Source organism: Melanostigma gelatinosum (genome assembly GCF_949748355.1).
Source record: "Melanostigma gelatinosum genome assembly, chromosome: 13".
NCBI classification, from domain to species: domain Eukaryota; kingdom Metazoa; phylum Chordata; class Actinopteri; order Perciformes; family Zoarcidae; genus Melanostigma; species Melanostigma gelatinosum.
The window spans coordinates 16,532,980-16,559,735 of NC_136646.1; the positions used below are offsets into that span (position 1 = coordinate 16,532,980).

The window sequence follows — 26,756 nt, forward strand, 5'->3', positions numbered from 1 at the left end:
AAGCTCTTGTCCTGCAAGGAGCACGCTGTCAGCAGCAGCGAGCAGCTGTCCAACAACGGAAGCGAGAGCGTGGTTTGTTTTGGATTTGTTTGTTTTTGTTGCATTTCGGGACAATTTCACTCTTACTTTGAGTAGAGAAGGTGTCAGAACGTGCGTTCAACGCGCAGGTGAAAACAAATCTCACATTTCAAGTTCTTCGCTGCAGCAACTTTTAAGCCCTTTGGAAGATTTGTTGTAGTTTTGCTTTGGTGAAGATTCATAAAGATAGTTTTTGAAATCTTGAGGAATGTCTCGCAAGAAGACTGCCAAAGGCAAAGCCGCGACGCGCAGCCCGTCTGCAGGCAGCCCCACCACCGGGAAAGGGACCGGCAAAGCTGCGAGGAGCAGCCCGAGCATTGTTCAGATGAACGGCGTGGTCCATCCCAGCAGACCCCCCGTCAGCAGCAGCAGCGAGTTTTATGACATATCTTTCAAGGTAGGGTGCCCGCTGCTGCTGCTGCTGCTGCTGTTGTTGTTGTTGTTGTTGTTGTTGTTGTTGTTGTTGTTGTTGTTGTTGTTGCTTGTAGCCTAAATAACAAACTGCAACACACATAAAAGTGGGCTTCAATTTCTATAATTTTACATCTCCAAATAGCTGCGAAATAATGAAGGCGAGGTACAAATGTATATAAATAATGTCACAGAGGTCACTAAAACTGAACAGAGTAGGCCTATACATGACACGTTATATTATCATATAGTTATCATGGACACTTTGGCTTGTTTACCTTTTTAGGTGGAAAGGAGGAAAAATACACATAGTAGGCTCAATCTGTTTGTGGTCTTATTCTTTGCCGGTGTCGTTTTCCTGCTTAGCTTTCACTGGCTTTCGCTTTACAACCACCTTTTTATTCCTTATTAATCAGCAGCGAGCTCCTGACACCAGCTGTGTCAATAATCGGTCGATCTTCGAAAGGGCGCACACCGCCGTGCAACTGGTTGAATGCCTCTTTGTCCCTGCAGCACACATCACTGGATTTACATGAACAGTGAGCGATTTGTGTGCATCACCTAACCATAGCAGGGATATCTCACCTCACAACGCAAACACAGACTCACACCCACTGATTCTCAGTGTATACTCAAGGGACTTGTGCCACCTATACTCCGTGTGTTTGAAGCAGCTGTCTGATGTGAGTGCATAATGTCTTTGCGTGGCGCCTTTTGCAGAACAATTGGGTTGATTGTGCCATCCAAGCCAAAGTGAACTGCAGATATTCTTATTTGATTGTTATTTGTGGGTTGCAAGGACTACCTTGTCTGCGGTATATTGCCGCCAATAGCCACTTTCTTCAGCCAAATTATTTCTAGCTCTACCCGTTTTGTTTATTTTGCAAGACTGGAGGAAATCTATCTGCAGCTTGTAGTGTACCTTATTACAAAATGCTCTTTGCAAAGATTTACCTACACCTTATCCCTCTTTCTGGTTGCATTGTGCCATCATTTACAGTTTCCAATGAGTGCTCGTCTGCTATGAGTCAGGGAGAAAATGTATTGCATTTTATTTATAAAATCCTAAGTGAAGGGAGAGACCAGGTGCCTCCTACTGCACACGGCAAACATTTAGCTCATGTAGAGCTGCAGATATTTGAACAAAGAATGTTGAAACAGGGAACATGATGAAAAACAGAGAGGGAGATCTTCATACATATTACCCTTTTCCACATTTTGTATCTGACCCCGTCACATCCCTTCAGTCTCCTTCCTCTGTCTTTCATTTCCTCTCTGCTTCCTCTGTGCACCCAAGAGGCACTTTTGATTTCCAGGGTCTAGGGCGTCACAGTCCCTCAGCTAAGAAGATAACAGTAATCACATCAAACCTTTAACTTCATCACGGCTCGCAATAAAAAGAGGAGCGGCAAAGCTGTCTGGTTTTTGTTATGTGCGCATGCATGCATGCATGGATGAGCATTTAAGATGGTTACGTTCACACACTTACAGAAAGGATCTCAGGACATCGACTAGCCAAGAGCAGTCACATATACTCATTCACATACACCCTCTTCACTGGCCGTGTACCGAAATACCAGGACAAATTTAGCTGAATGATTCAAATGTCCTGTTTTCATTTCCTGAGGACAAACAATTAGACACTGATATAAAATTAAACACACGAGCAAAAGCTCCCTCTTGTTTATGCTCCTACATGTGTTTTTTTTGTCTGAGTTTCACCTTATCGACCATGGTCTCAAGTTCTTTCCCTCACACCTCTGGTGGTACATTTTTTTTGTGGATCTTAGTTAAGCCCTCCAGTCATTCCTGAGTTTCCCCCTCTTGTGTTCCTGTGCAGGTGATGCTGGTTGGAGACTCTGGTGTGGGGAAAACATGTCTACTGGTCCGTTTTAAAGACGGAGCTTTCCTAGCTGGCAGCTTCATCTCCACTGTGGGCATTGACTTTAGGGTGAGTTAAAATCAATGCCACTAAAATAACAACAAATCACCCACGTGCGTGCATGCAAACACACTGTCGGGTTTAATAGCTTTTGTGAAACGGGGCCATACTTTTTTCTTTGTATATATCCCAGAGCTATGAGTAGTTGTTACAAGTCTCACAAGACAGGATATTGATTTCTTAAATTAGTTTGACATGCTTTAGTTTTTTGCTCTCCCTGGATGATAACTGACTCTCTTCTGTACCAGTTTTGTGGTTCCACATGGGCAGTCCATCTTTCCTAATGATCACACTCAGGTGTCCAACAGACTGAGACAGGCAAACACTCAGGGCAACACTCTGATCCGGGCAGCAAAAAAAGAGACAAGATGCCTCCCTCCGGCTCTAGAGTGGCATTATGTACAGGGTCATGTCAGCTACAGGAACACCCCTGGGTGTTCGCTGAACTACTCCTTTCAATCACTTGGGCAATTTTATGTTGGAGCTAATTTATATTTCTTACTCATTGTCTTTTATAACAGGTCTATACGAGTTAAAGGCCTTAGACTGACTGGCCTGCAGAAAACCTTACTTTTATCAAATGTATTATATGTTGTTCTCCTATATAACATTGTCAGACTCCCGACGGACAGTTTGAAAATACAATCAAAACTGATGCAGCGGAACCACAGATATTGTTTTAAAAACCTGATGCCGACATTACCCACAATGCAACTCGCCTGCCGACATTTGGTCAGATTTATGAGTTATGCTACTAGCACCTAATGTAGCGATGCAGTTCCTCTTTAATTAACCTCTCTGGTAACTGTGGAGTGCCATAGTTTGGTGGAGTAGTTGGTATTAAACTAACAGGAGCATTTCACTGCTTACCCAGCTCATCACTTGGTTAGTACTCATCAGTTACTGACTTTTTCCTTCACCCTTCTCCTCCACCTGTACCGGTAACTTATTTTGAAACGCCAAAGTTAACACCATCACATAAAGTGCAACATTCGATCCTTTGTACTCTTGGGAGGCAAAATGACTGGGCTGTGACTGTGTGTGTGTTTGTGTGTGTGTGTTTAAGTAACCAACCATTCTATAGCCCTGTGAGTGGGTTGGATGAGCTTGTGGGTGAATGAGTGGTTGATTTATTGATGTAACGTCTCTTATAACATGGTCTGTGGTCCCGATGGGTCCCACATTTGGGCCCATCTTAGCAAAGCAGAAGCTTTCATCAGCGATCTTTGCCTGCTGCATTTACTACTAATGGAGGAAGAAGTACAAAACTGATAACGTTTGGTGCTTAGTCAGCTCTTTTGTCATACTGACTTGTTATTTAATTGCGCAGAGCTGCATGACGTACATTATTTAATTATCATCTCATTCTCTTCTGCATGGCTTCCTGGTCAATGGTTCAGTTTGTCAGTGCAACTGAAATAGTCCTCGACTCATGAGGCTCCTTTCTCAGTCAAACTGTAGAGTTAATGGAATATTTTTATTGAACTGATTTAAACATGTCATGAATGCAAACATGTTTAGTTTATCTTAATGAGTTTGCACGAGTCCTCTAAGTCTAAACAGTGTGTTTGAGAAGTTGACATACATGGAGACAGGAAGTGATGTTTTTGATCCCTTTTAGTTGGTGGGAAAGTCGGGCAATTTGCTTCGTGTCGGAATTTGATCCGGTTCCCACTTCAAAGCATCAAGAAGCTGTCTCTCCCCCCCCCCTTGTTTATTGTAGCCTCATCTCGTTTAAGCCTCAGCATGTTCTCAGGATTACAGAGCTGCACTTGTGCCTTGAGAGGCTTAACATACACAGTCATAATAAGAAATGCAATTCCACAAAAATTGCATTTGATCATAAAATCTCACGATGTTATGTTGTTATAAGGGCCTGTGTGAAGAAATGGGAAACTGTCATATAACCATCACGCTTCAGTGAAATGAAAAGAAGAAGAATAAGGGCCGTAAATTCTTAGACAGAGTGAAAAACAAAACGGTACCGAATCATATTAATTCCATGCAGATCTCACCTTTTTACAATCTGTTTATTGGTATCAGGCTGATTTATAATTATTGCTAAACACTAATGGGAAAAAGGACTGATTCTATATGGCATGTGGCATATTTATGGCAATGACCTATAGATCAAATCAGGGTTATTGGATTGTAATTTCACCTCTATAGCTCCCTCAAGGAGCATTGCTTATACTGCAATTATGATTATCACAAAGAATGTGTGGTTCTAATAAATCTCACTCTGTTGCATGTTCAAAGGATTATTGTAACCGTTTCATACGTTTGGGTCAATTTTCACAATTTTGCTTACATACAATCTTTTGTTCTTGTTTTGTTATATATATTTTTTCAATCAGGAGGTCGTAAGCAAGTAGTGAAAGGCGCCGGTCACTGTAAAGGACTCAAAATGTAGCTTTGAAGTGTTCCTCGTGCTCTGGCTTGTTGTTACATTTTTAGGTGAAATATGGATTTGTCACATGCATGGACACCCAAACATAAAAATCACACTTCAATGTCCTGAGGACATTTCCCAACTTATTTTTGCACCGTAACACTTCTGATGACCTTAGCCTCTTTTAGGCTCAAGCTCTGTGGTCTCCCTTTTGTGAAATAATTCAGGAGCAGCAGGATTTTAAAACCAATTATCTATTTGAAGTCTCCTCTTGTTATTTTTACCGATGTCTGGCTCTGCAGGGCTGCGATGAACAGATTCATTTCTCTAACAAGGATAAAAAAAGACACGCAGCCTAAAAACAAACTGCACATTTACTGGTTGACTGGATTTTTATTTATTTTATTAATACACTTAGTTTTTTTTATTTATTTTAATTATTAATTAATTAGATATTAGAAACATTAAACTCATTGATATACAATAACCAATGTCATTACAAATTGCATTTGATCATTTAAAAAGTTATCAAAATAAGGGAAGTGAATCTTTGTTTTTTTCATACAATTTTCGTACATATTCAAATATATTAGTGTGAGCTTTGTGTTGGTATCACACAGTAGTTAAAAACAGTCATCTTAAATCCATTAGTTTTCCTCCTAGTCAGACAGGAGGAGGGAACCGTAACGCTGTTTTTATTTTTCTTTGAGTCTGGAATCATTATGATCAATATTCAATATTTTTCCTACTGTCGATAAATCCTGTGAAAAGATTAAAACAAACACTGTATTAGTCATTTGCCCAATACTTTCCAACTTCCCCACCCACCCTGTCTGTATCACTCGGCTCGATAGCACAGAGAAGTAAGCGTTTGGCTACATAGAGCATTATTCTCAGTTGGACCAATTCATTGCTGGGTTTGATATTTCTTTATGGGATATGTTGCAAAAATTATAGAACCAGACCTACTCTTTACCAAGTACTGTGTGAGTACTGTTCATTTCTATTGCTTTTTTGGGACAATGCTCTTCTATTTGCATAAAAACTAAGAACCACGGCCTATGGGTGGAACTGTCCCTGGTGCTGAACTCCTCCTGACTGGGGTTCAACTAAATCGATGTGATAGGTACATGGCTATCAAGTCTGTCACCAAACACTGAAGCCATCTTAATATGAGAAAATGCAAAAGAAGGAAATCATATCGGGGAGAAGCAGGAATGAAAGATGCTCATAGAGGGGAGGCCGCAACAGTATTAACTAGCCTTCTCATTTCACATGAGCTGGGAAAAAAACAACCTTTCGTTCTCGCTCCATTTTTGCAATCTACCTCGCCTCATGACACCAGAGAGAAGTATGTTTTCAATCCCTCAGCTGACGTAAATGCAGTGGTGGGGAGAAGAGCAGCACTTCTCACCTCTACTGAGAGACAAGGGAGCTGCTCCCAGCTGTCAGTTATGTCTACTGCGCCCCGGGTGACAGACCTCTTATGCAACCACAGATTTCACCTCTCTGCGCCTTTTAAAAAGAAAAAACATGGCTGGTTTGACTCGGGAAGTTGAAGTCAGAGTTTGAATGATGCCTGCTGATAGATCATCAAACTTTAATGGTGACAATTTCAGTCTGTTGGTTAGGTCCAACCCTTTGTGATACATCTCAACAACTATTGGGTGGATTGCCATGATTTATTTTTATTCTGACATGTATGGTCCCCAGAGGATGAATACCCCTGACCCCGATCCTTCGACTCCCCCTCTAGTACCACCAGCATGTCACTGTTGTTGCTTCTTCTGTCAAATGTTTCAACATCTACAAGATGGATTGGCACAACGTTTTGTAAAGACATTCGTGTTTCACAGATGATGCTTTGTAATGACTTTTACTCCAGTGCCATCGTAATGCCTCAGTTATACTTTTCGCAAGGGCGGTCACACGGACTTGAGCTGACGTGGAATCGTGACAAGGAAACGTTTGGATCTTTTATACGCGCAGAAAACATTCTCAAAGCTCCTTCAAGTTCTCCCCCTTTCTCCAGTATGAACAGCGCTTTAGGTTGGATATTTGTGGTTTTGAGTGACGCATCTCTCAATAAAAAGCCTCTCATCTTCTGTCCTTGTTTGCATCTTGTTTGGTTTATTTGCGTAACACTCTGATTCATCTTCAAAATGGTTTCTATCCTCTCGGCTGCGACCCATGGTTTTCAAAAGTCCTTCATTGTACCTGTGGCTAAGGTAATGTGCGTGATATGAATCATATTCTCTTTACTTTCATCTCTGACTGGAAAAGACTCAACTGTGCGTGTGTGCGCGTGTGTGTGCGTGTGTGTGTGTGTGTATATTATTCCGCCCCCAAACACTCACCGCACTGTAGGTTACCTTTTGCATCGTAGCTGACGTGTGATGTTCTTTTTCGAGCGCATTAACATACAATGCATTTTGAAGCGTTTGTTTAGTGGCTGAAAGTCTTTGTTCAGACAAACGTGAGGTCATCATCTTCAGACAGCTTGTTTTGAGAGAGTGACTCATGCAACAAGTGGACGTTAGTCATCGCATAAGTACTGCGCCACACTTTGGAAAACTAGATGCACTTTGTGTGAAAGATCAGAAGGATTCAAAATTCTAAAAAAGGTTGAAGGATGCTGATGGAGTTGTGTGTGTGATTGTCCCTCCAACTATTGACAAAAGGCTGATCCAAGAAATTATTTCTTCATTAATATTATAGATGAGTGTTTCTGATGCTGGGGACACGGAAGAGTGAGTGACTGAACGTTTCTGTGTATGCCTGTAGATATTTATCTTGTAGTCTTTCTGTAAATTTTAGGACTTTAAAGAACTGAACGTCTTAAATACCATAAGTTATCCATGTCTGGCCACGACTCACACACTGCATGTTGAGTCTTTTAAATGTGGTTCCAGAGAAAAATGTTACTGATACCACCATATGAGTCCGTAAGTGTCTGTGATGCACACTTTAGAGAGCAAGCACTGAAAAGAGGAGGGAAATAAGACAGCAGGGGAGAGAGAGGCAGCTCTGGCATGTGAGGGGACGATAAAGGACCCATCATAAAAATCTGGCTCTGACTCGATGATTGCATCTTCTTCTTCTGAAAGCTTCCGCTCTTCTTTGAAACGTCCTCTGTCACTGTGCATGTCACTGACAGACCATCGCCTCACACATGATGTCTATCTGACTTTTACTTTTTCCCAGCTTCTGTACGTGTTATATATATTTTCGAAATGGAGTTTGTAGAGTCAATGGCTGACTGAGTTCTCCATTAGCCACTCTCTCCCAGCTGCCAGCCTGCCTTCTCTGAGTGGGTGGAAATAAAGTGCCAAGCTTCCATCAAGTGGCAGTGATGGGGGGTTTTTTTCTGCTTTAAATTTGAATTGAATTAAAATGAAGTTGGAGCTACAATGAGAGCCTGAGGCACAGTTGGACACAGAAAAAAACAAGCTGTGTGTGTGTGTGGGTGAGTGTGTGTGTGTGTGTGTGTGTATATAAGCGACCTTAACTTTAAGCCATTTTGCTGGATTGTCAGTAATTGTTTTTGTGAGCTGTTCTGGTTGATATAGAAGCCTCAGCCCTTACTAAAAGTTGTCAAGCATTCAGTTTCGTCCAAGTGAGTGTGAGTGTGAGTGTGTGTGTACATACACGTGTAAACGTGTGAGTGCGTGTGTGCCTCGGGAGATGTTTGTAATTAATGAAAAGCAGCTTTGCCACCTGCTGCCCTAATGTCACTGAGACCTATAGAGGCGAGCCCTGAGGAGCACCATGAATATTTAATCACGGCATGAAAGAGGAGGGAAGTGACTTGTTGGAATATGGGAGTGTCGCCGGGCGAAGCTGTTGAAAGATAGAAATGGTAAAGTATGTTGATCAGCAGAGATACCTGTACCGAGAAACTGAAGATGAGGAGTATAACGGGGTTAGGGGTAAAATATTTGGACAGTTTTTTCATCAAGTAAAGCCATAACAGACTCACATCAAGCCTGATCCTGTTCGTTGATCTTGTGAAACAGACGATGTCTGCAATTTACAATTTGCTGCATTGAATTTCCTTTTACCGTATATCTAAGTTATCTAATCGATGCCGTCTCCCAAATTCCATCTCATTTCACAGCTAAAACTGTGAAAGGCAATAATAATGATAATAAATAAATTATAAACAATATTAATAGTGCATGATTAACAAACAAATGAAAACAAGGAAGCATTATACAATTGAAGAAAAAAATCTCAAATCATTTGTTCAGCTTGTTAAAAAATGAATTTCCCCAAATCACCACAGTTCCCCTTTTTACATCATGCAAGACTCAAATCCTTTCACCACAGGCTGCAGGAGGACGTTACAACGAAATCTATCCAGGGATGGATTGCCTTGCTACCAGAATTAATGTCACGTGTGATACTTAAGACTTGAGTTATTTATTTATTTAAGTTTTTCTGAATACGTACAGATTATACTGATCCTGATGGGAGGAAACATGCTTTTGGATGGAGTGTAAGCTATTCAGTATGTGGTTTGTAAAGGTTTTTTTGTTCCGTTGGGTTCATCATTTTGAGAAATTGGGTCACGATTTCAGGAAATGTGTCCCAGCAGTTGAGAAACACTGCAATACATCTACGGTAAGTAACAAATGCAATGGCAGATATTCTTTGGAGAAGTCTGTGATTAGTCTGGACTAAAAAAAATAAGTGCTTTGTTGAGAAAAATGAGAGGGACGGCAGAGCAGAGAGAGGACGAGGCTCTCCCACTGCTGTGGAATCATAGAAATGAATGAGGAAGCCTGCGTCTTTGGCACAGTGCAGTTGTCATTGTGAAAGGACCCGAAGGCCCTCTGCTCTTACAAATAGTCTAGTTCACCCAAGTGAAAAAGTCAATAGCAGGAAGGTTCCGGTTATTACACTTACAGCACAGTCGGAGGTGTTTTGAAGAAGCAGTGACTGTACAAACAGATAAAAGTAACAATAAAAGTAAAAACATTAAATATAAAAATGTTGCATGTATTTTCATGAATTTATTTTGATCGTTTCCAACAAATTGAGCGTACAGAGAATGATCACCAGTTGAAACCGTTGTTACCACGTTCGCGAAAGGTCAGCAAGTAGCGCAGCGTGAATGACTCCCACAGCGTCTATTGGTGGTATTATGTCTGGGTCTCGTGTGATGTGATTCATTGTGCTGCCTCTGTCTCCGGGACAATACCCATTGCATTCTCAATTTAAAGCATTTGTGAAAGAGTGTGTTGTGGTTTCAAAATGCTGGCGATGTGTGTATCCAGGTTCAAGAGAGGAGAGGAGGAGAGAGGTGAGGCCATATTTATACAATGATGTATCACAGGAGGTTTAACTACCAATTACTAGAGAATGGGAAATGTCTGTAATCAGCCTCTTTTTACATTACAGATGTGGAAGTGTCTGCTTTATTTAACTACTGTCATCACATCAAAAATATTCTAATTCTCACATTGTGTCTGACTGTAATAACAATAACTTTATATTACAACATAATGATGGCCGTAAGCGTAATGAATGCAGGCTGTGAGCTACTGTTGGTCCTCTGGTTCAGTAAATACGGTACTTGACCTTTTGGCCTCATTAAATTTCCTGACATCAAATTATATGTCCACTTGATGTTGAGGCATGAACGTAATGAATCTTAATTTCTCTCTCTCTCTCTCTCTCTCTCTCTCTCTCTCATTCTCTTTCATCAGTTGTGATTGACAGTTTGTAATCTACAATACCTTAATCCACCTTCTTTCCACAGTAGACTTAGTCATATAAGGTGCTCAGATACTTTTTTCCTGCTCAGTCTCGGTGCTCATGAAATCTTATTATGTCCCTGTTCTGGCTGGTTTCAAGTAATTCCTCTTAACAAATTCAACATAATTATCAGTGTAATCAAGTCGGACTAACCACCCAAAACCCTCACGGTGCTATCATGAGTCTCTTTTTCTGGGTCACTGAATATTTATGAAGCCTCCGAGCACATTGTGAGTTGTTTTTAGCGACAACAACAACAACTGTGAGGAAGTCTTTTGAGACTCCGATTCTTATCAGCGCACACAAACTGCAGCTTGACTTCTTCGTGAATATGTATGAGATTCCTCCTTTGTGACTGCCAGGGAGGTAAATCAACCTAACACACTCCGTATCTTTTCGGAAGTGCTCTGCTGGTAGATTAACAGCGTCTTGTCGGGACGCATCGAGGGATGAGAAGGTCATCAGCGTCTCTCGAGAATAACTTGGAGGGGATGAAGGTGGCGGGGACACCAGGTGCTGTTATCCACATCGGCGTACTTCAGAGCGATACGTGGGTCACTGAAGAACATCTTCACCTCTTATTTTCCATAGCAGTCACCAGCTCATGGAAAATGGGAATGCATTTGGTGAAATAGATGTGATGATTTCCTCTCAAACTCAAACGATTAGTTGATTCGTCCATTTGACGGAAATTGAAGTCAACCATTTGATAATCGATTCATCGTTCCAGTCATTTTTCCAATACTTTGGTTTACCGAATGTCTGCAAAATAAAAGACATTCCCATCAGCCTGAAACTTAGATGGCGAACAAGATGAACATGGTATGCTAGGCATGTCATTGCGAGCATGATGGCAAGAACAACCTCATAGAACTGCCAGCATGGCTGTAGACTTTTTTGGGTAGGTTTTATTTCTACGCACTGAAGAACTTGTTTCTCGTTGGAAAGCGTGTTTAAATTTAGGCACTGTCACTTATGATTTCTTGCTTTCATTTCCAGAATAAAGTCCTGAACATTGATGGAGTCAAGGTGAAGCTCCAGGTAAGAACTTCAATTTATCCTGGCAATCATCAACAACTGCTCCTACACTGTTTCTATAAGAGTTGTCGTCAAGGGAAAGGTGTCTGCCAAATAAGACTCAGGCAACCCCGGTGGCATTGTAGCCAGCTGGCAGATCCTGTTTCCAACACGACCACCTGTCTCCGAGATAAAACCCATGTTAGCTTCAGCGTTGCCTGCTTTTTACGTGACGCATGCGGCTAATCGCACAAGATGAAGAAAAGATCCGTTTGTGGCCTTATTTTATGAGGAAATCAATGATCTTGATGCAGAATCAGACAAGGAAACCAACAATAAAGCTGACGAAGAGAAGGTCCAGTGCAGGAAAAATCTACAAAAACAAGTAATAGGGAGAAAAGAAAATGTAATTGCTTTAGACTGCTATAGACTGTGCTGCCTGATGAAAATGAAGAACTTAATATAATGACCGAGACAGAGCTAAAGTAGAGATTAGGAATGTTAAATAATAATACATACAATATGTCCTAACCTTGAATCTGAACTAATTAATATGTTATACTGTATTACTAATTAATCAAATTGCTGTGTGTGATGTAAAAGGAGTTGTTTGTAGAGATAAATCACCTGATCTTGTTCTTTAGTCGTATTTTAGCATCTCTTAGATGATTGTTTTGAATTTACAGCCTTCAACTTTAGTGTTTTTGTTCACTCTCATCACTCTAATCGACTTTGCTTTCAGTTAAAAAAAAAAAAACGTTCATCAACCTCATGTATCCACCGTCACGCACCAAATAGAAGAAACATATTAAACATGACTCCTAATTGCTGCTAATGTTGCGCATTGGTAACTTTGCTAAGACGTTACCTTCATGCTTACCTTGTATTAAGGTTGATGTCAATGTTGTGTTTACAGCTGAAGTGGCCCGGAAAAAATCAATGAATGCGACTTCACGTGCAGATCTTTTTAGATGCTGAATTCATAACACTATGAATGGACAATTTAACAGTCCTGCGTATCTCATTTTCCATATTCCAGACTTTAATGGAATGGAGGGTTTCACAATGAGCTCCAGCGAGATGGCTGAGCAAACAGAGAGCTTATTAAAAAAGATAGTAACTTCTTCCTCGATTCAGTGATTACCTTTCTCTGTTGTTCTCTGCAGATCTGGGACACAGCTGGACAGGAGCGCTTCCGCAGTGTCACTCATGCCTACTACCGTGACGCCCACGGTGAGACTCTCACACACAGATAATTCTTTTTAAAGCAGAGGATTAACTTTTGAGTCAAACAATCGAAATGTGCTGTTACCCTTCAGATGCTTGACATGCACCCTAATATGCAGATTACGGCCTCATTAGAGTGCAGTTTCAGTGTAACATTTAGATCATTTATTTTTCACAGCCTAATGCATGGAGTGTAGATTACATGTTGTGGCAGTGTGGAGAGGAAGCTCTGAAATACTCTTCCTGTGCACATCAAGGCACAATAAAAGTGACTTTTTGGAGAATTCTTGTTTGGACTCGCTGCATTGCCATGAGAATATATTTTATACACCGGTTACAATTCACAGCCGTGTAAGTGTCGAGGTGTAGATGAGGTTGTTCTCCTTCCCATGTGCAGTGTTATCAAGCACTGAGGTTGTATAACTCTTCTCCCGGGGTGGAAGGACAACACATTCCGGATGCATGGCGCTCTTTGATGATCCGTAATCAGTAATCACAGATGAGTGTGTGTCTTCATGTGTTATTAGCCATGCAAGTTCATTTAGAAAGCTCTTAGTGGCAACACTCCATTGGTTTCTCACGAAGCTGGAACTCAAGGCAGAGCTGCTTTTAGTACATTGGGCATAAACCGAAAGTGTTTCATTGAATAACAGCTTGAAATGAGATGAAATGTTCATGGAAGAACTGAAGGATTTTACATTTGCACACAGAGAATGTAAATTACACACAGTCCTAGCGTTTTGTGCAGGACTGGCTTTTCTCGTCGGGTGGCTCTGCTCTTTGTTTTGACACTTGACATTCACACAATTTAGTCTGTGTTTGTCATATTATGTATGGAGAATGCATCACCAGGTTTGGTCTTTTAATCTCTGGGCAGTTGGGGATCCCTGTGTGATCAAAGGGGATGTTTTACCGTCTGGATCTGTGTGTCCGGATAATCTATTTAGGTTTACGTGTGCACATGATTTATAAATCAGACACAGCCCTTCGCAGGAGTTCTAGTGCGGCACATTTCTAATAACGTGGATGCGGTGTGAGTGGAGAAAATGTAGAACTTTGAGGAGCTTTGAGAAAGTCGGTTTGCTGCGGAGAAAAACCTGCACCGAGTATAATAGATCCTCGCATCAGCTCATGTCCGTGCAACCATCCTTGCGGGAAGTAAAACCGAGGTTTAAATGCTCTCTGTGTGTGTATTATCCTCAAAAAGCACTTTATGATTTCCGGTGTCCTGACTTCAACGATAGCTGATAGCAAAACAGAGAGAAACACCTCCAGGACAAGACTCGCAGAGCTCTGCTTTATTACTCGGCTGTTCGTCTTCATCATGTTCATTTCTCCTGGATTGCCTCCTTTCCCAGCTGCACAGTCCCTCGCTGCCTCCCAAATACCTGCATTCTCTGAGCGAACTAAGGGAGATATGTACTGAGGCATCTTTGCAGTATAAAAGGGCTTGTTCACTCATATTTTCTCATTTTTGTGTCATTCATGTCAAACTGAATACTTACAAAAGTTACATATGTACTATTAGATATATATATTTGTTGGCTAGATTAAGGCAGTCTCATATCTGTTACGCTGCGTTGTAAAAAAAAAAAAAAAGCCACTGGCACAGCGATACCTACAGAATGTCTGATGATGGGCAAACTTCAAAAGATAATAGCGTGGCCACTAAAGAGCTTTCCATCGAGACTGTAACGAATAAATGTCACGCTAAATACTCAGCTGTGAATATTTCGCATTAAAACTATCTGTTAGCAGACGAGTCCTTTACATGGTGTTGAATTGAATGCAGATGGAATTGCTTCTTGAAGTAAATTTAGTTACAACACTATCAGATAGACATCTAGAAACCTTTCCCTGATGGTGTATACTTGTCTTTAATCTGTCATATAGCATCCTATTTGCAGTCATTCTTCACCAACTAAAGTCTTAACTCTGGTCTGTCTGGTCTGGCTGACTGTGATGCAGGACTTGGTCAGGTCCGAGAGAAAGAACTCGAATTAATCAGCCTCGGCCACAAAGTAAAAATTAACTTTTACATTTTAATTTAATTTGAAAGTAAGTTCAGACACCGAGGTGAGAGATTGAATGAAACACTTTATTTCTGTTTGAAACGATACACTTAAACTTTTGGTTTTTTTCTTTAGCTTTGCTTCTGCTGTATGACGTCACGAACAAAACATCCTTTGATAACATACAGGTAAGTAACATTTTGTTGATCTTAGTTTGTTCTATTACATAATTGTAAAGTCGTTATAACGACTTTACAACATCCTAAATGTTTTGTGTCAGATCCAGAAATCTCTGTCAATGTTATTCTTACCTACAAGAACAGCTGTTGCTATTATTTCATACACATGTGCAAATGTAATTCTATTCATTGATTAAAAACTGAGGTTAGATCACGACCTCAGCTATTGTCACAAAAGGTTCAGTAGCATCTGATAAATCAATGAGTGAATGAATGGTACAGCTTTGTAATGGCCAAATGCTGAGCTTCATGGTCTGTGTCATTTTTGGCAACATCGTTATCCCACATTTTTATCAAAGTCAGTCTGTATGACAGATAGTTGAACAAGCAGTGATCTGAAGGAAAAGGGGGAGAAACATCAGAACAAATGGGAACAAGAGGAATGGGGGCGGTAGAGTGTGTCCTCCATCCTTTCTATGGACCACAGGGACTAATCAACGGTCCTCCAGCATCTCCATCCCTCTATTTCTCTCCATCCCTACCATACTCTTTAGTCTGCCAGGAAAAAAGATTGTTTGTCCCAATACATAGTATGTCAAATGCAACATGACAAAACTACCCGGATGTCCGACTGCATCTGGACGCATTTCTGACTATTCTGACGCACAATCCTCTGTGCAGCTGATATATGAGCAAGAGATTTAAAGATTCAATTTGATGTCCCAATTGAATGCATCCTGCACGTGAGAGTCCGTACTTTGTAAGCGCAGCTGCAGTATGTGCTGAAAGGAAATGTATGAATGGAGAAAATGAATTGACATTGCTGCTCTCCCTCTTAGAATCAAATATTGGAAGTTGGAATGGCTTTTATTAAGCACCTGAGTTGAGTTTAGTTGTATTTTTTCCAGTCACTGCTGGAAGGATGAAACTGATTAGAATCACCTGAGCACTCATGCAAAGGAAAGCATTCATTAGCACACAGGAGAGGATTGTATTTCCTACACGAGCCGATGGATACACAGCTTCATCGACTAAAGGTCAACATGCTGATATAAAAGCTCTTGTTTGATGCAGTGTGTCCTGCAGAACACAGCAGCTTACAAATCAAGTCGCAATCTAGTCGTGCGCCACCCAAACATATTCAATTCATTGATTCAGCGAATTAAAAGAAAATGAAAATTCAATGCAAGAGGGCAGATGGCAAACCTGACACAAGAACGTTCATGCATTTTATTTGTGTCATATATTACCGTGATTATGTGCCTATAGAGAGCAAAAGAGCTTTACCGTATGCATGTCCTGCTAAAATTGCCTTTTAGTAAGTTTCTTCTTCCAAGATTGCTCCCTTAAGTACCTTTTTTTTGTTTTGTTCATCCACATCGATTCTTAAGTAAACTGTGACAACAAACACACTGATAATACCTTGAAGCAAGAGATTAAATAAAAAGAAATGCAGCAACACAGGGAGGCATGATTTGAAAGGATACAGAGGAGAAGTCGTACTGTGAGTCTAGCCTTCCCATCAGTAGAACACATAATATCTTGGATCAACAATCAATAATAATAAAGCGTTTTTGCAATCCTGTTGTATTGAAAGGAAAACGAAAACTGGGCAAAACTAAACAGCACCACTTGTCCCATTTCATGAGTCCACTGTAAAACATCAGCAATCTGCCACGTCAAAGTCAATAGCAGCTATGACAGCGTCTCAGAAACATCGCCTTAATCGCTGCAATCAACTGATCGATTAGTTGACGAAATCAACGAACGAGTGTTAGTTGACTAGGAATTGCTTTGGTCGAGGATTCTTTGGTCGAGAAGGCCAAGAAGCCAGCGCCTGCCGTGCTGTTTAGCAGCTCAACCTTTTGAAATCCCCACAGCAGTTTTCATCAGCATTAAGTCACCGATCCAAGTGAAGCAGTCCCGTACGACACAAACCTTCTGTTTCATAGTGACTGTGAACAGATCAATAGCTCTGACCCGGATGAGAATACATTCTCTATGAATACAATGAAAGGATTCCTATTGAACAGTCTGGCTTTGATGCTGATTGTTAAATGATCGATTGCTCTTACATCTGCGTGTGTTCGTGTCTGCCCGTGCTACTGCCTGAATGCTTGATCATGCTTATGTGTGTCTGTGTTGTAGAAACCCAATAAAAGCAATGAGAGAGATGAAACCTTCATTCATCCCTCTCTCCGTCTGCCTCCGGGGCCATGGACTGGCTTCAAATGACACGGCCGCCTGCCTACCTCATAGCTGTTAGTTAAATGTCACGGCACCACCGCACCAGATGGCGATGAGAGAACGTGTCAGTAAATAATGCAGCGATATGAATTCGAATAGCATTCATTTATAATCATCTCAGACTCTGTCGTTTAAGAAGTGAACCGTGTTGTACAAGTGTTGCGTGAAGAAGCATATCGTGGGTTATTTTGCAGCATCGGGTTCTATGAAAGTTAGTGAGGTAACCGAGGTAATCATCATTCATCCTCTTCTTCCTCACCTGTACTTCTGTCTTCTGTGTGGAACATTATTCGTCTGTGAGGTCCACTGCTTCAGTCGATGCCTGTCCTTGACTGGAGGCACATATGATGCAGCCAGCGGAGCGTATAGTCCCGCAGAGGCAAAGTGTCGGTGTTCGGCTGCTTTCTCTGGATATCTTCATTTATTTTGATGTAAAAAAAACAGATGGCACACTCAAACACAGCGAGATGAATGAAGATGTTGGAGCAATTCAATTTCCCAGAAGGAATAAAATAAGTGAAATACCTTAGTCGGTGTATTTATGTTGGAGGTGTATGACTATGTGTATGGAAATAGCTTCAGTATAGATGAGGAAAGCAAAGTAGAATCTACTCCTTTTTTTTTTTTTTTTTTCATCCTTGTTGCACATTTGTATGACCTCTTTGTTGTCGGGGCTGTGGAGAAAGGAAGGCCATCATCTTCCTGCTCTTTGTTACACAACACATCATTTCTGCCTGCTCACCAAAAAAAAAGTGGCTTATGTTTATTGCAACTCTGCAGAAGGAAGCTCTTTACCTGGGAAGGGGCTGACAAAGGTCAATTTTAAAGCATATTTTAAAGAGGAAGTGGGCTGACAAGATATCCCCACACCACCCTCTGACACACAACGCCTCTGGAAACGATTAGCACAGATGCCACCGAGCATATCATGACAATGAGGACTCACACAATCTCAGAAACTGGCACAATTTCATTTTATGAAAATTTGGCAGAGTGACATATTTGCAGGTTAATTCATGACTTCTGTGGGTTTCTGTCTGCAGCTTTGAGACCTGTTATGCCCGCTCACACTGAATCTCCATTTTGCTGGCAGTTGACATTTTACCGACGCCATTCTTTTCCCTCTTATAATATACTGAAAACCTTAAATTATTGATTTCCTCTTTTATATTCAGACATTCGTAATTTGGAGAAATAGAAATCCATTCATAAGGTCGAGTGCTAGCTGGCACTGGCAGGGTTTTTTTAACTGATTTCATTTGACTCTTGACTTGCCACAAATGAAATGCATAATTGGTCGTTCACCTTTGCTTTTCTCGGTGTCTTGCATGTTGTTTGGACACACGAGGTTTACGAAAATGTCACACAGTAGGTAAAGATGTGCTAAATCAAAGGCACTTATATTAAATGTACTTATTAAATGAAGTAAGTACATTGCAGAACACAATCAAAGTTTCATTTTTTTTATTCTATCCCCTAAAACACAGTGACAAAGTAGCCTCCCCGAACAGCTCAGTATATACTAAAACAAATACAAATGCACGGTTCCACACACATCTGTTCAATTTGTGCACAAATACTGGAACTAAAGGAAAGAAAACATGACTGTCTAAGATACCAAATATATTCTTACCAGTCTTCATGATAATGAATGCTTTAATCAGTGTATTGCTAAGAAATACTTTAACTTAAATCTTAAATCTTAAAGAAACGAAAAACTGTCTTTCCATCAGCGATCCTTATTGAATGAAGCGTCGCCTTTGCCGCCTCCGATCTTATGAAATAACTGCAATTTAAAAGGTTTCAAATTGAATTTGAAACGTTGAAAACTTAAGTTGACCTTAATACTTCGTATATTTAAAAATACAATTACAGATTATGATGGGAAGGGGTGACCAGATGGGGCACATTTTATTACATTTTCAGGCATTATTACTCTTTTTGTTGTGCCTAGTTTGAGAATAATTACAAAGATTTCAACCTGAATGACTTGACAACAAGCTGATTTGAAAATGCCAACATCATAAACCCTGCTTTCGAATACATGGAATATTGATTTGTTTCTGTGTGCCGGGCAGTGTGTGTACCTGCATGAATGTGGATACACAGCCCAGAGAGTGACAGGATGTCTCTGTGTCTTCCTTGAGTGACACTGACTGTATCACTCTGTTGAGCTCAGCTGCCTGCCTGAGCTTCTAACTCCTCTCAGGGGATAAGTCCTACTTTCTCCCTGTGCTCCTCTGGGTTGGCTCAGTCTGACTCTGTCTGTTGACTCGACTGTTGGTGTAATACTCTGATCAAAGCTTGGCAAGAATAGCATTGTCACCCACAGCAAATCTGCTTTGACAAAAGTGCAAACGGAGGGAAAGTTGGGTCGTGTGGAGAGACACTCCGAGGCTCCCTGAGGAATTTTAGTAACGTTCATTATTGTGCTCAGCAAAGTATGACCTGAGTTTCAATAGGATGCAAAGCTATCGATACTGTATATAGTAAAAGAAATGCATGTTCTTTGTCAGTGACTAGAAGACATTGGTGGAATTCAAGGACCAATCCTTCAGATTATTCTGGTATTTTCAGCGATATTTCTTTATTGTTTGGACTGACACATGGCAACAAAAGTGATGTTATCACTGGATTTCATTTCAACAACTCATAACAAGGTGACCTGATGCAAAACATTTAGATTCAAACTATCAAAGAGTAAACAAGCGCGACTACAGATTTGACTAAGACCTGACCACACAACTGATTTGTTAATTGTGCTAAGAACACATGGTTTGTCACAGTAACAAGAGTAAATATAATTCATAATTCCACCTCTGTCTGTTATACACTTCAAAACACAGTCTTTAGGAAAAAGAATAAAAAATGTAGGACACAGCCCTGCTTTTCCATCTCAGTGACAGCACAAGGAAAACGTGCATCATCAGAAGAAGCTCTCATCGCTCTGCCAGTGACAACTATGTCACAGCGCAGCTGTCAGCAGGTGTCTACCTGGGCTTTCATCTTCCTTCCACTCTGATACCCATGCTTTGGTCTTTGTCTTGTCTTGTCTCTCACTGTCTGCCTCATGGCGCACCTCTCTGTCTCTCTCTCTCCCTCTGTCACATCGGTGTCTCTGCCATTCTTATCGCTATCTTCTACAGTTGATGAAACTTAATATTTTAGAGCAATTGGGTACTAATGACTTCTCTTTTTGTTAATATTGACTGAGCAGGTTATGTGGGTACTTTGTAAAAACCTTCAGACTGACATAATGCATCAGAGTGCTCGACCACTGGAGCAGAAACCATAGGTGAATCATGAACATGTTTTTCATGGCCTTACAAACAAACTTCCAGCTGCATCATATTGACAACACTATTTAACGACTTGCCCGGGCAATGAGCAGATAAATGGATTAATGAAATTTAATGAAAGATGAACCCAGCCCAGTTCTTTCAGCCATGGCCGCTGAGGATATTAGACTACGTTCACACTGCAAGCGTTTATTGCCGATCCGATCTTTTTGTTTGGCTGTTCACATTATTCTTCAATGTAGCAGATATCAGATTCCAGTGTGAAACTGGTCACGGTCCTAAACTGAACCGCATGGTGTGCAAAAGAACAATAACAAAGACACAGCACGCTGGCAGTTTTCCACATTTACGGTTTCACTTCTGAGTTGATGTGAAATGGAGGACAAACAGTTAACCTGGCTGAGCAACATGTGAATGATGGGAAACATCCACAAAAATTTGAATTATGGATAAAGCAGGTAATTATTCACATGCAAAATGTTGAAGAGCACTGGTGATGCAAATTCAAACAACCCAACCTCATCTTATCTCATGAACGTAGAGCGCTTGGCCGGACCTTTCTCTAGACGTCTTTAAATGTCCCTCTCACTCGGCCCTCCACTCCTCACTGATGAAGCCCTTTTTAAAGAACCTCAGGGCGACTTCCTGGTCGCCCAAACAATCAAACCTCTCCGACCTCATTAAATCCAAAGCACATCAAATTGCAAAGGTTATTCAGCAATGATGTCAAAGCAACACGATATGATTGGTTAGAGGACAAAAGACAAAATGCAGAATAGTCTGAAAATAACTCCAATATACAGATGTTTTATTTAAAAGCACCTGTGTGCGAGCGATGGCCATTCAATGTGAATCATGTGAGACAGCATAGGGATGTATCAGCATGATACATATTCCAATTGACACACGCATAGTCTTCCTTAACCACTCTGATATTTACAGGCAGCAGTGACAACACGTTCCCCATCTCATCTGCTGTTCTTTAACATGACCTTTGGCTTGACGTGATCCCGGTGAAATCCCTTTACAAACAGAGTCATTCATTAGTTACAAGGTTTGCAGGTGTCTGTCGGAGCTGATTCACTAACTGTGGATGGATGGTTCGGGTGCTGTCGGAGCTCATACTGCAAAGTGTTTGTTCACCTGTAAAGCTGTATCTTTCTCCCGTGTACTTACTGTAGTTAAGGCAGGAAAGAGCAGACAGTGTTGATTTAACTGTTTGTTACACTTCCTCTTCCTCTCACAGTATTTCTCTTTCTCACATACTTTTATCCAAGTCAAGATGTTCTCTTCCCGAAGCACTTTTTATGTTTCTTGATTCTTGTCTCATATCTCAGGTTGTTCCTTTTTTAGGTTGTCACACTCATAATGTCCTTCTACTTGTCGAACAGCTTCTCCTCTCCCTCTCTTGTCTCCTTGTCCTGTGTTGTTACCAGGCATGGTTGACTGAGATCCATGAGTACGCCCAACAAGATGTGGTGCTCATGCTGCTTGGAAACAAGGCAAGGCATTGTGTTGATGAAACAAAAAATATACTCGAATATTTATAGATTTATTATTTATATTTATATATGAGAGGTCGACCGATACTGGATATTTAAAGGCCCATATAACAGCGGTAGATTGGAGCAAGAAAAAGCCGATTAATCAGCTCCATAGGCTACTTTTGCACACGCCATTTTTAGTTCATCTTTTTTTTTTTTTTTTCAAAGTAACAGTTAAATGATGTATTTTCCTCACAGTCTGCCTGTCCTGTATTGTGGACAAAGAGCTGAAAGTGTTGTGTTCTATATTTCAGAAATAACTTTTGTGCATTGAAATAAACTGTAAACGGGTCAGATTGGACCCGAGTACCACGCGTCCGCTTGACGCAAAGTCAGATAGCTCACATTTTCTAACCCTATCCCCGGAAAGACTAAGGCTTTAAAAGGTTTTTGAAGGTTTTATTAAGAATTGCCTTCTGAAAAAAAGATGTTGAATTTGGGCACTTAAGTTTATTTTGAAGCACTGTAAATATTCCTCAGAGCATCAACTGTGTAGAATACACTGTTGAAAATAGACCCCAACAAATACACTATTTTCTCCTGTGTGATTATTTTTTTCCTAAAAAGAACAGTGCCCAGCTGTTTAGGAAATATAAATATATACATAAAAGTGTACTTTTGATACACTTGAGACATTTTTTAAGATGTTCGTCTTCAGTTGGAACCAATGGGCTTTAGGCTGAGTGACACAGTCAGGACAGGGAAAGTATTGACGTAGGCTAACGCTCTGTTGATTACAGCCTCACAAAAACATTTTGAATATTACCAGCCTTCTCCTTTTAAGATGTTTGGCTTCCTGTATTGTCTTTAAAAAGGACAAAACTTATTTTCATGCTTCTCAATGTAAGGTATCCCAAAATATATTGTTTTTATATCAGTTCCAAAACTCAGTTGTTTTATTGGCATCACTAACAATATCCAGCTCCTAATACACACATGCACAACATCAAGCGCTGTATTATGTTAAAGCTTCAGCTTCATTAAAAAATAATTTACCAAACCAACTTGTTATGTTTATTTTATTTGATATGGACATCACAGTAGCATTAGAATTGTAACATACATTTATGCACAAAGCCCAGATGCACTGTGTTAAGCGTTTGTAGCGAAATGCTAATTTACAACACCTGTCCACAGCTCAGTCAGTTAATTATTGCTGACTTTCTGCCTGATAACATTTCATTTAATTGAAGGACACATATTATTGTTGCTTTCAAGCACACACACATCTGTCAATATCTCAACCTGCTATTTTGCTAATACTAGTGTTACACATTTTTTTTTCTACAACTGCCATTCGCATCCCTTCTTCTGAACAGATGTCTCTGTCTTGTTTCAGTCCCCCCACACTCCTTAGCTGCGCTTAATTAGCATCCTGAGAGTCAGTCTTGACTCATTAGCTGTCATCAGACTTGAACACCGGGGAAGGCTTGTATGACAACTGTGGACAAATAGCAAGCAGATCTGCAAACCGCGTGGGTGGATGTCGCGGTTTAGGCACCGCTGTTGGTGCACGATGTGCGCGTGTGTGACCTTGTTTTTCCCGTCTCCCCAGGCTGATGCCACTCATGAGAGGGTGGTGAAGAGAGAAGATGGGGAGAGGCTTGCAAAGGTGAATTATTTCAAATGTACAAAGAATATGGGCACAACTTTCAATGTCCAGATGCTACAGCTGCGAACCTACATCGTGCATTTATTCTAGGAAGATCAAGGCCTCGTATGTGACCCATGAGTTCTCCTTCCATGTCGTTTTCCAACAGTATTTGTATGGCTGATTGAATTGTTTTGACAGATGAGAAGATTTTGAGTATTACAGAAAGATGACATGAGATTATCTAGATATATCCTTGTCCTCTAAAGACAATGTACCACCTGCAAACAAAAAAGATAGATAAGACACAAAGGCCAGACAGCTCAGATTTGCCCCCCTCTACAATCAATTCACATTTTATGATGAAGATGTATTGTATAGATTCCTGCCTTCCGTGTCATCATGTATAGTTTTATGTCCTGCAGAACATTCATTCCGCATGTCTGTCAGTTTCATATTCCTGTTGGCTACAAATACAACCACAAAAAGCACTGAAACAAAGAGCAGAATTTTCTTTTTATAAATCTCCCTGACTGTTGCTGCTTTGTAGCATGGCACACCAAACAAAGCAACGATTCTCCCCAGAAGTGGGAGCACTAAACTGCTACTATGTAACTTAAGACTCAGTCTGGGAGGGGAAGAAAAAGCACATCAGTTGTCATCGCTGTGGTGCTGAGACAAATTCCCCTGCAAGAGGAAAAGCTGGGAGACAGATTCATCACATCTGTGCTGGATGAAGAATATACTCTGTTGTGCTGTAAAGTTCTGCTGTACATTTCTAAATCATCAGTCAACAGTCCTTTATTTCAAGTTGTTGTAGCATACCTTGCAGGCAGCAGCAAGTTGAAAAGTGTTAAATTACCATGCATGTCTTCTGGGCAAAAAACGATCTCCAGTAATTGTCATAACTTTGACTCTGCAGGAGTTCGGAGTTCCCTTCATGGAGACCAGCGCCAGGTCGGGTCTAAATGTGGAGCTGGCTTTCACTGCTGTGGCTAAGTGAGTATCATTCTCTCTGCAAGTGTTGTGGATCAGTCTGATGTTGTCTTCTTCATCGACGAAATATTGGAATATTAAACCATGAAGAAGGTTACGTGACGGCCCTTTACTGGCATGAAGAATGTTTATTTTTGACCCTGTGGATAGTTTAACCAAAACCTCCTAATTAAAGGTGAACTTGCTCGCTGTTCCCCACATAACAATAGCAAGGAATAATAATGTGTGTCTTATAGATCTATGAACATGCAAAAGTTATGTCCTACTTCACTGTAAAGTCGATAATCAGTATATACGCTCTGTGTATCTTTGTCGAAAATACAATACATGACGCAGCTGTTATGAATGAAAATGTTTGGAGTGTCTTAAGACGAACATTCATTTGCAGTGTTTATGATGTTTAACCTCATTTTGCCTTTGTCTCAGGGAGCTGAAGCACCGGTCTACGAAGGAGCCCAGTGAGAAGTTTAAGCTCCAGGAGTACGTAAACAAGGAGATGAAGAGCACAAGCTGCTGCAGGTCTTAGAGCCTGCCCGTGGCATTTTCTGGATGTGCGCGTGTGTGTGTGTGCGTGTGTGTGGATCACTTATGTTCATACCGTATGTGTTCATATCTGGCGAGATCAAAGAAGAGGAGTCGGCTCCAGCGAGGTATAAATATCTTTGCCGTTTTGTTTCAAACCTCCCTGTCTCAGTCCACACATCCTCCCTCTGTTGTCCTGCACTCATCTCGCTGCCCTACTCTAGTTCATATGTCCTGCTCGTCCTCATCCTCCTCCTTCTGCAGCTGTGAATGTAGCCCCAGGTTATTATGCTTTGCGAAAGACAGTTAGACACTCCGCACCTTAGTTGTCAACCTTATTAATGGATTCATTCATTTCTTCCATTACTGTAGCCGCATGATATTTTAAACCCAAGCATTGAATGGGAAACCTACCTTTGCGTTACCTGGTGTGGTTATGTTATTGTGACGGGATGTTCTCGCACCAGAATTTAGGTTTTTTGCAAGATACGTTTTCCTGTAAAGTCGTCGAGTGTGTAGTGATGCTTGTTCTGTCCACGGTTCAGTGTTCATGTCAGTAATTCAACAGGCTCTTTGGAGCTCACCAGCATAAACTCAACCATTTCCATGATTCAGCTGTGGATATTTGGGGATATGTCTCACTTGGAATATGTCTGGCAATTGATGTTTGCTATTTTGTATGCAACCATATGAAGTACAGAATAGCATCACTAGCTACAATTATTTCTTTTATTAAATTTGAATTCATGCTGGATGATAAATCAAAGTATACAGTAGTTCAAACAAACCATCAGAGACATGGCAGTGCGTGTGTCATAGAACCTTAAACATTTTGGGGATTATTTCAATGTTGGAGGATCGATGTTGAGTCTTGGAGAGCTCTGATGCAACCTCTCTTCTTCTTGTTTGGTCTTTAGTTTTGAAACCTGATTTGACAAACGTGATGTAAACACTTTTTTTCTTTATGTAAAAATTAATATATATATATTGGAAGAATATCACTTTAGATGTAAATGAGAGTATGGGTGAGGTTTTAGGGGGGTATTCGAGGAAATAACGACCACCAGTATGTTGGTAAAGTTACCCAAAGTATTGTATACAACACACAGATGTTTATATTTCTTCATTTTTAATGTTACATTTTTAGTCAAATGTGCAAACATCAGTAGGCTGCTTTTAATTTTTACAATCATGAATATATAAATGGAGTATATTGTGCCATGTTTTCTTAAAAGCATTTTGACCAGTGCATTTCTTATAATATGTTAACCATATTTAAGCAGGTCTTAATAAAAGAAGCATAGGCCTCTTTTCTATGTGACTGTTGCTTTGGTAGATTTAATGTTCGTCATAGAAACTGGATATCCTTGTATCGTCTTTAATGTACATTTTCATGTTTTTCCTATCTTGATGTTCACAGTAATATATTGGTTTTTGGTTTTACTACTTTTCAATGTGCAACCTCATTTATTGAATCTGAAAGATAACTCAAATAAAAACAGAAAGTAATGTGTCTTTACCCCCTTTTAATAGTGACAA

General features: G+C 40.5%; 1 protein-coding gene across 1 annotated transcript; it reads left to right on the forward strand.

The window, feature by feature from the left end:
• Positions 1–286: 286 nt before the first annotated feature.
• LOC306786479 (ras-related protein Rab-26-like) lies at positions 287–25,221 on the forward strand (the record flags this gene model as incomplete). The annotated part of the gene is made up of 9 exons (XM_079281265.1): positions 287–475; positions 2,330–2,440; positions 11,583–11,624; positions 12,767–12,833; positions 14,975–15,027; positions 22,001–22,066; positions 23,664–23,720; positions 24,622–24,698; positions 25,122–25,221. The coding sequence occupies 9 exons, from the start codon at positions 287–289 to the stop codon at positions 25,219–25,221; spliced, it is 762 nt and encodes a 253-aa protein (XP_079137391.1).
• Positions 25,222–26,756: the final 1,535 nt, after the last annotated feature.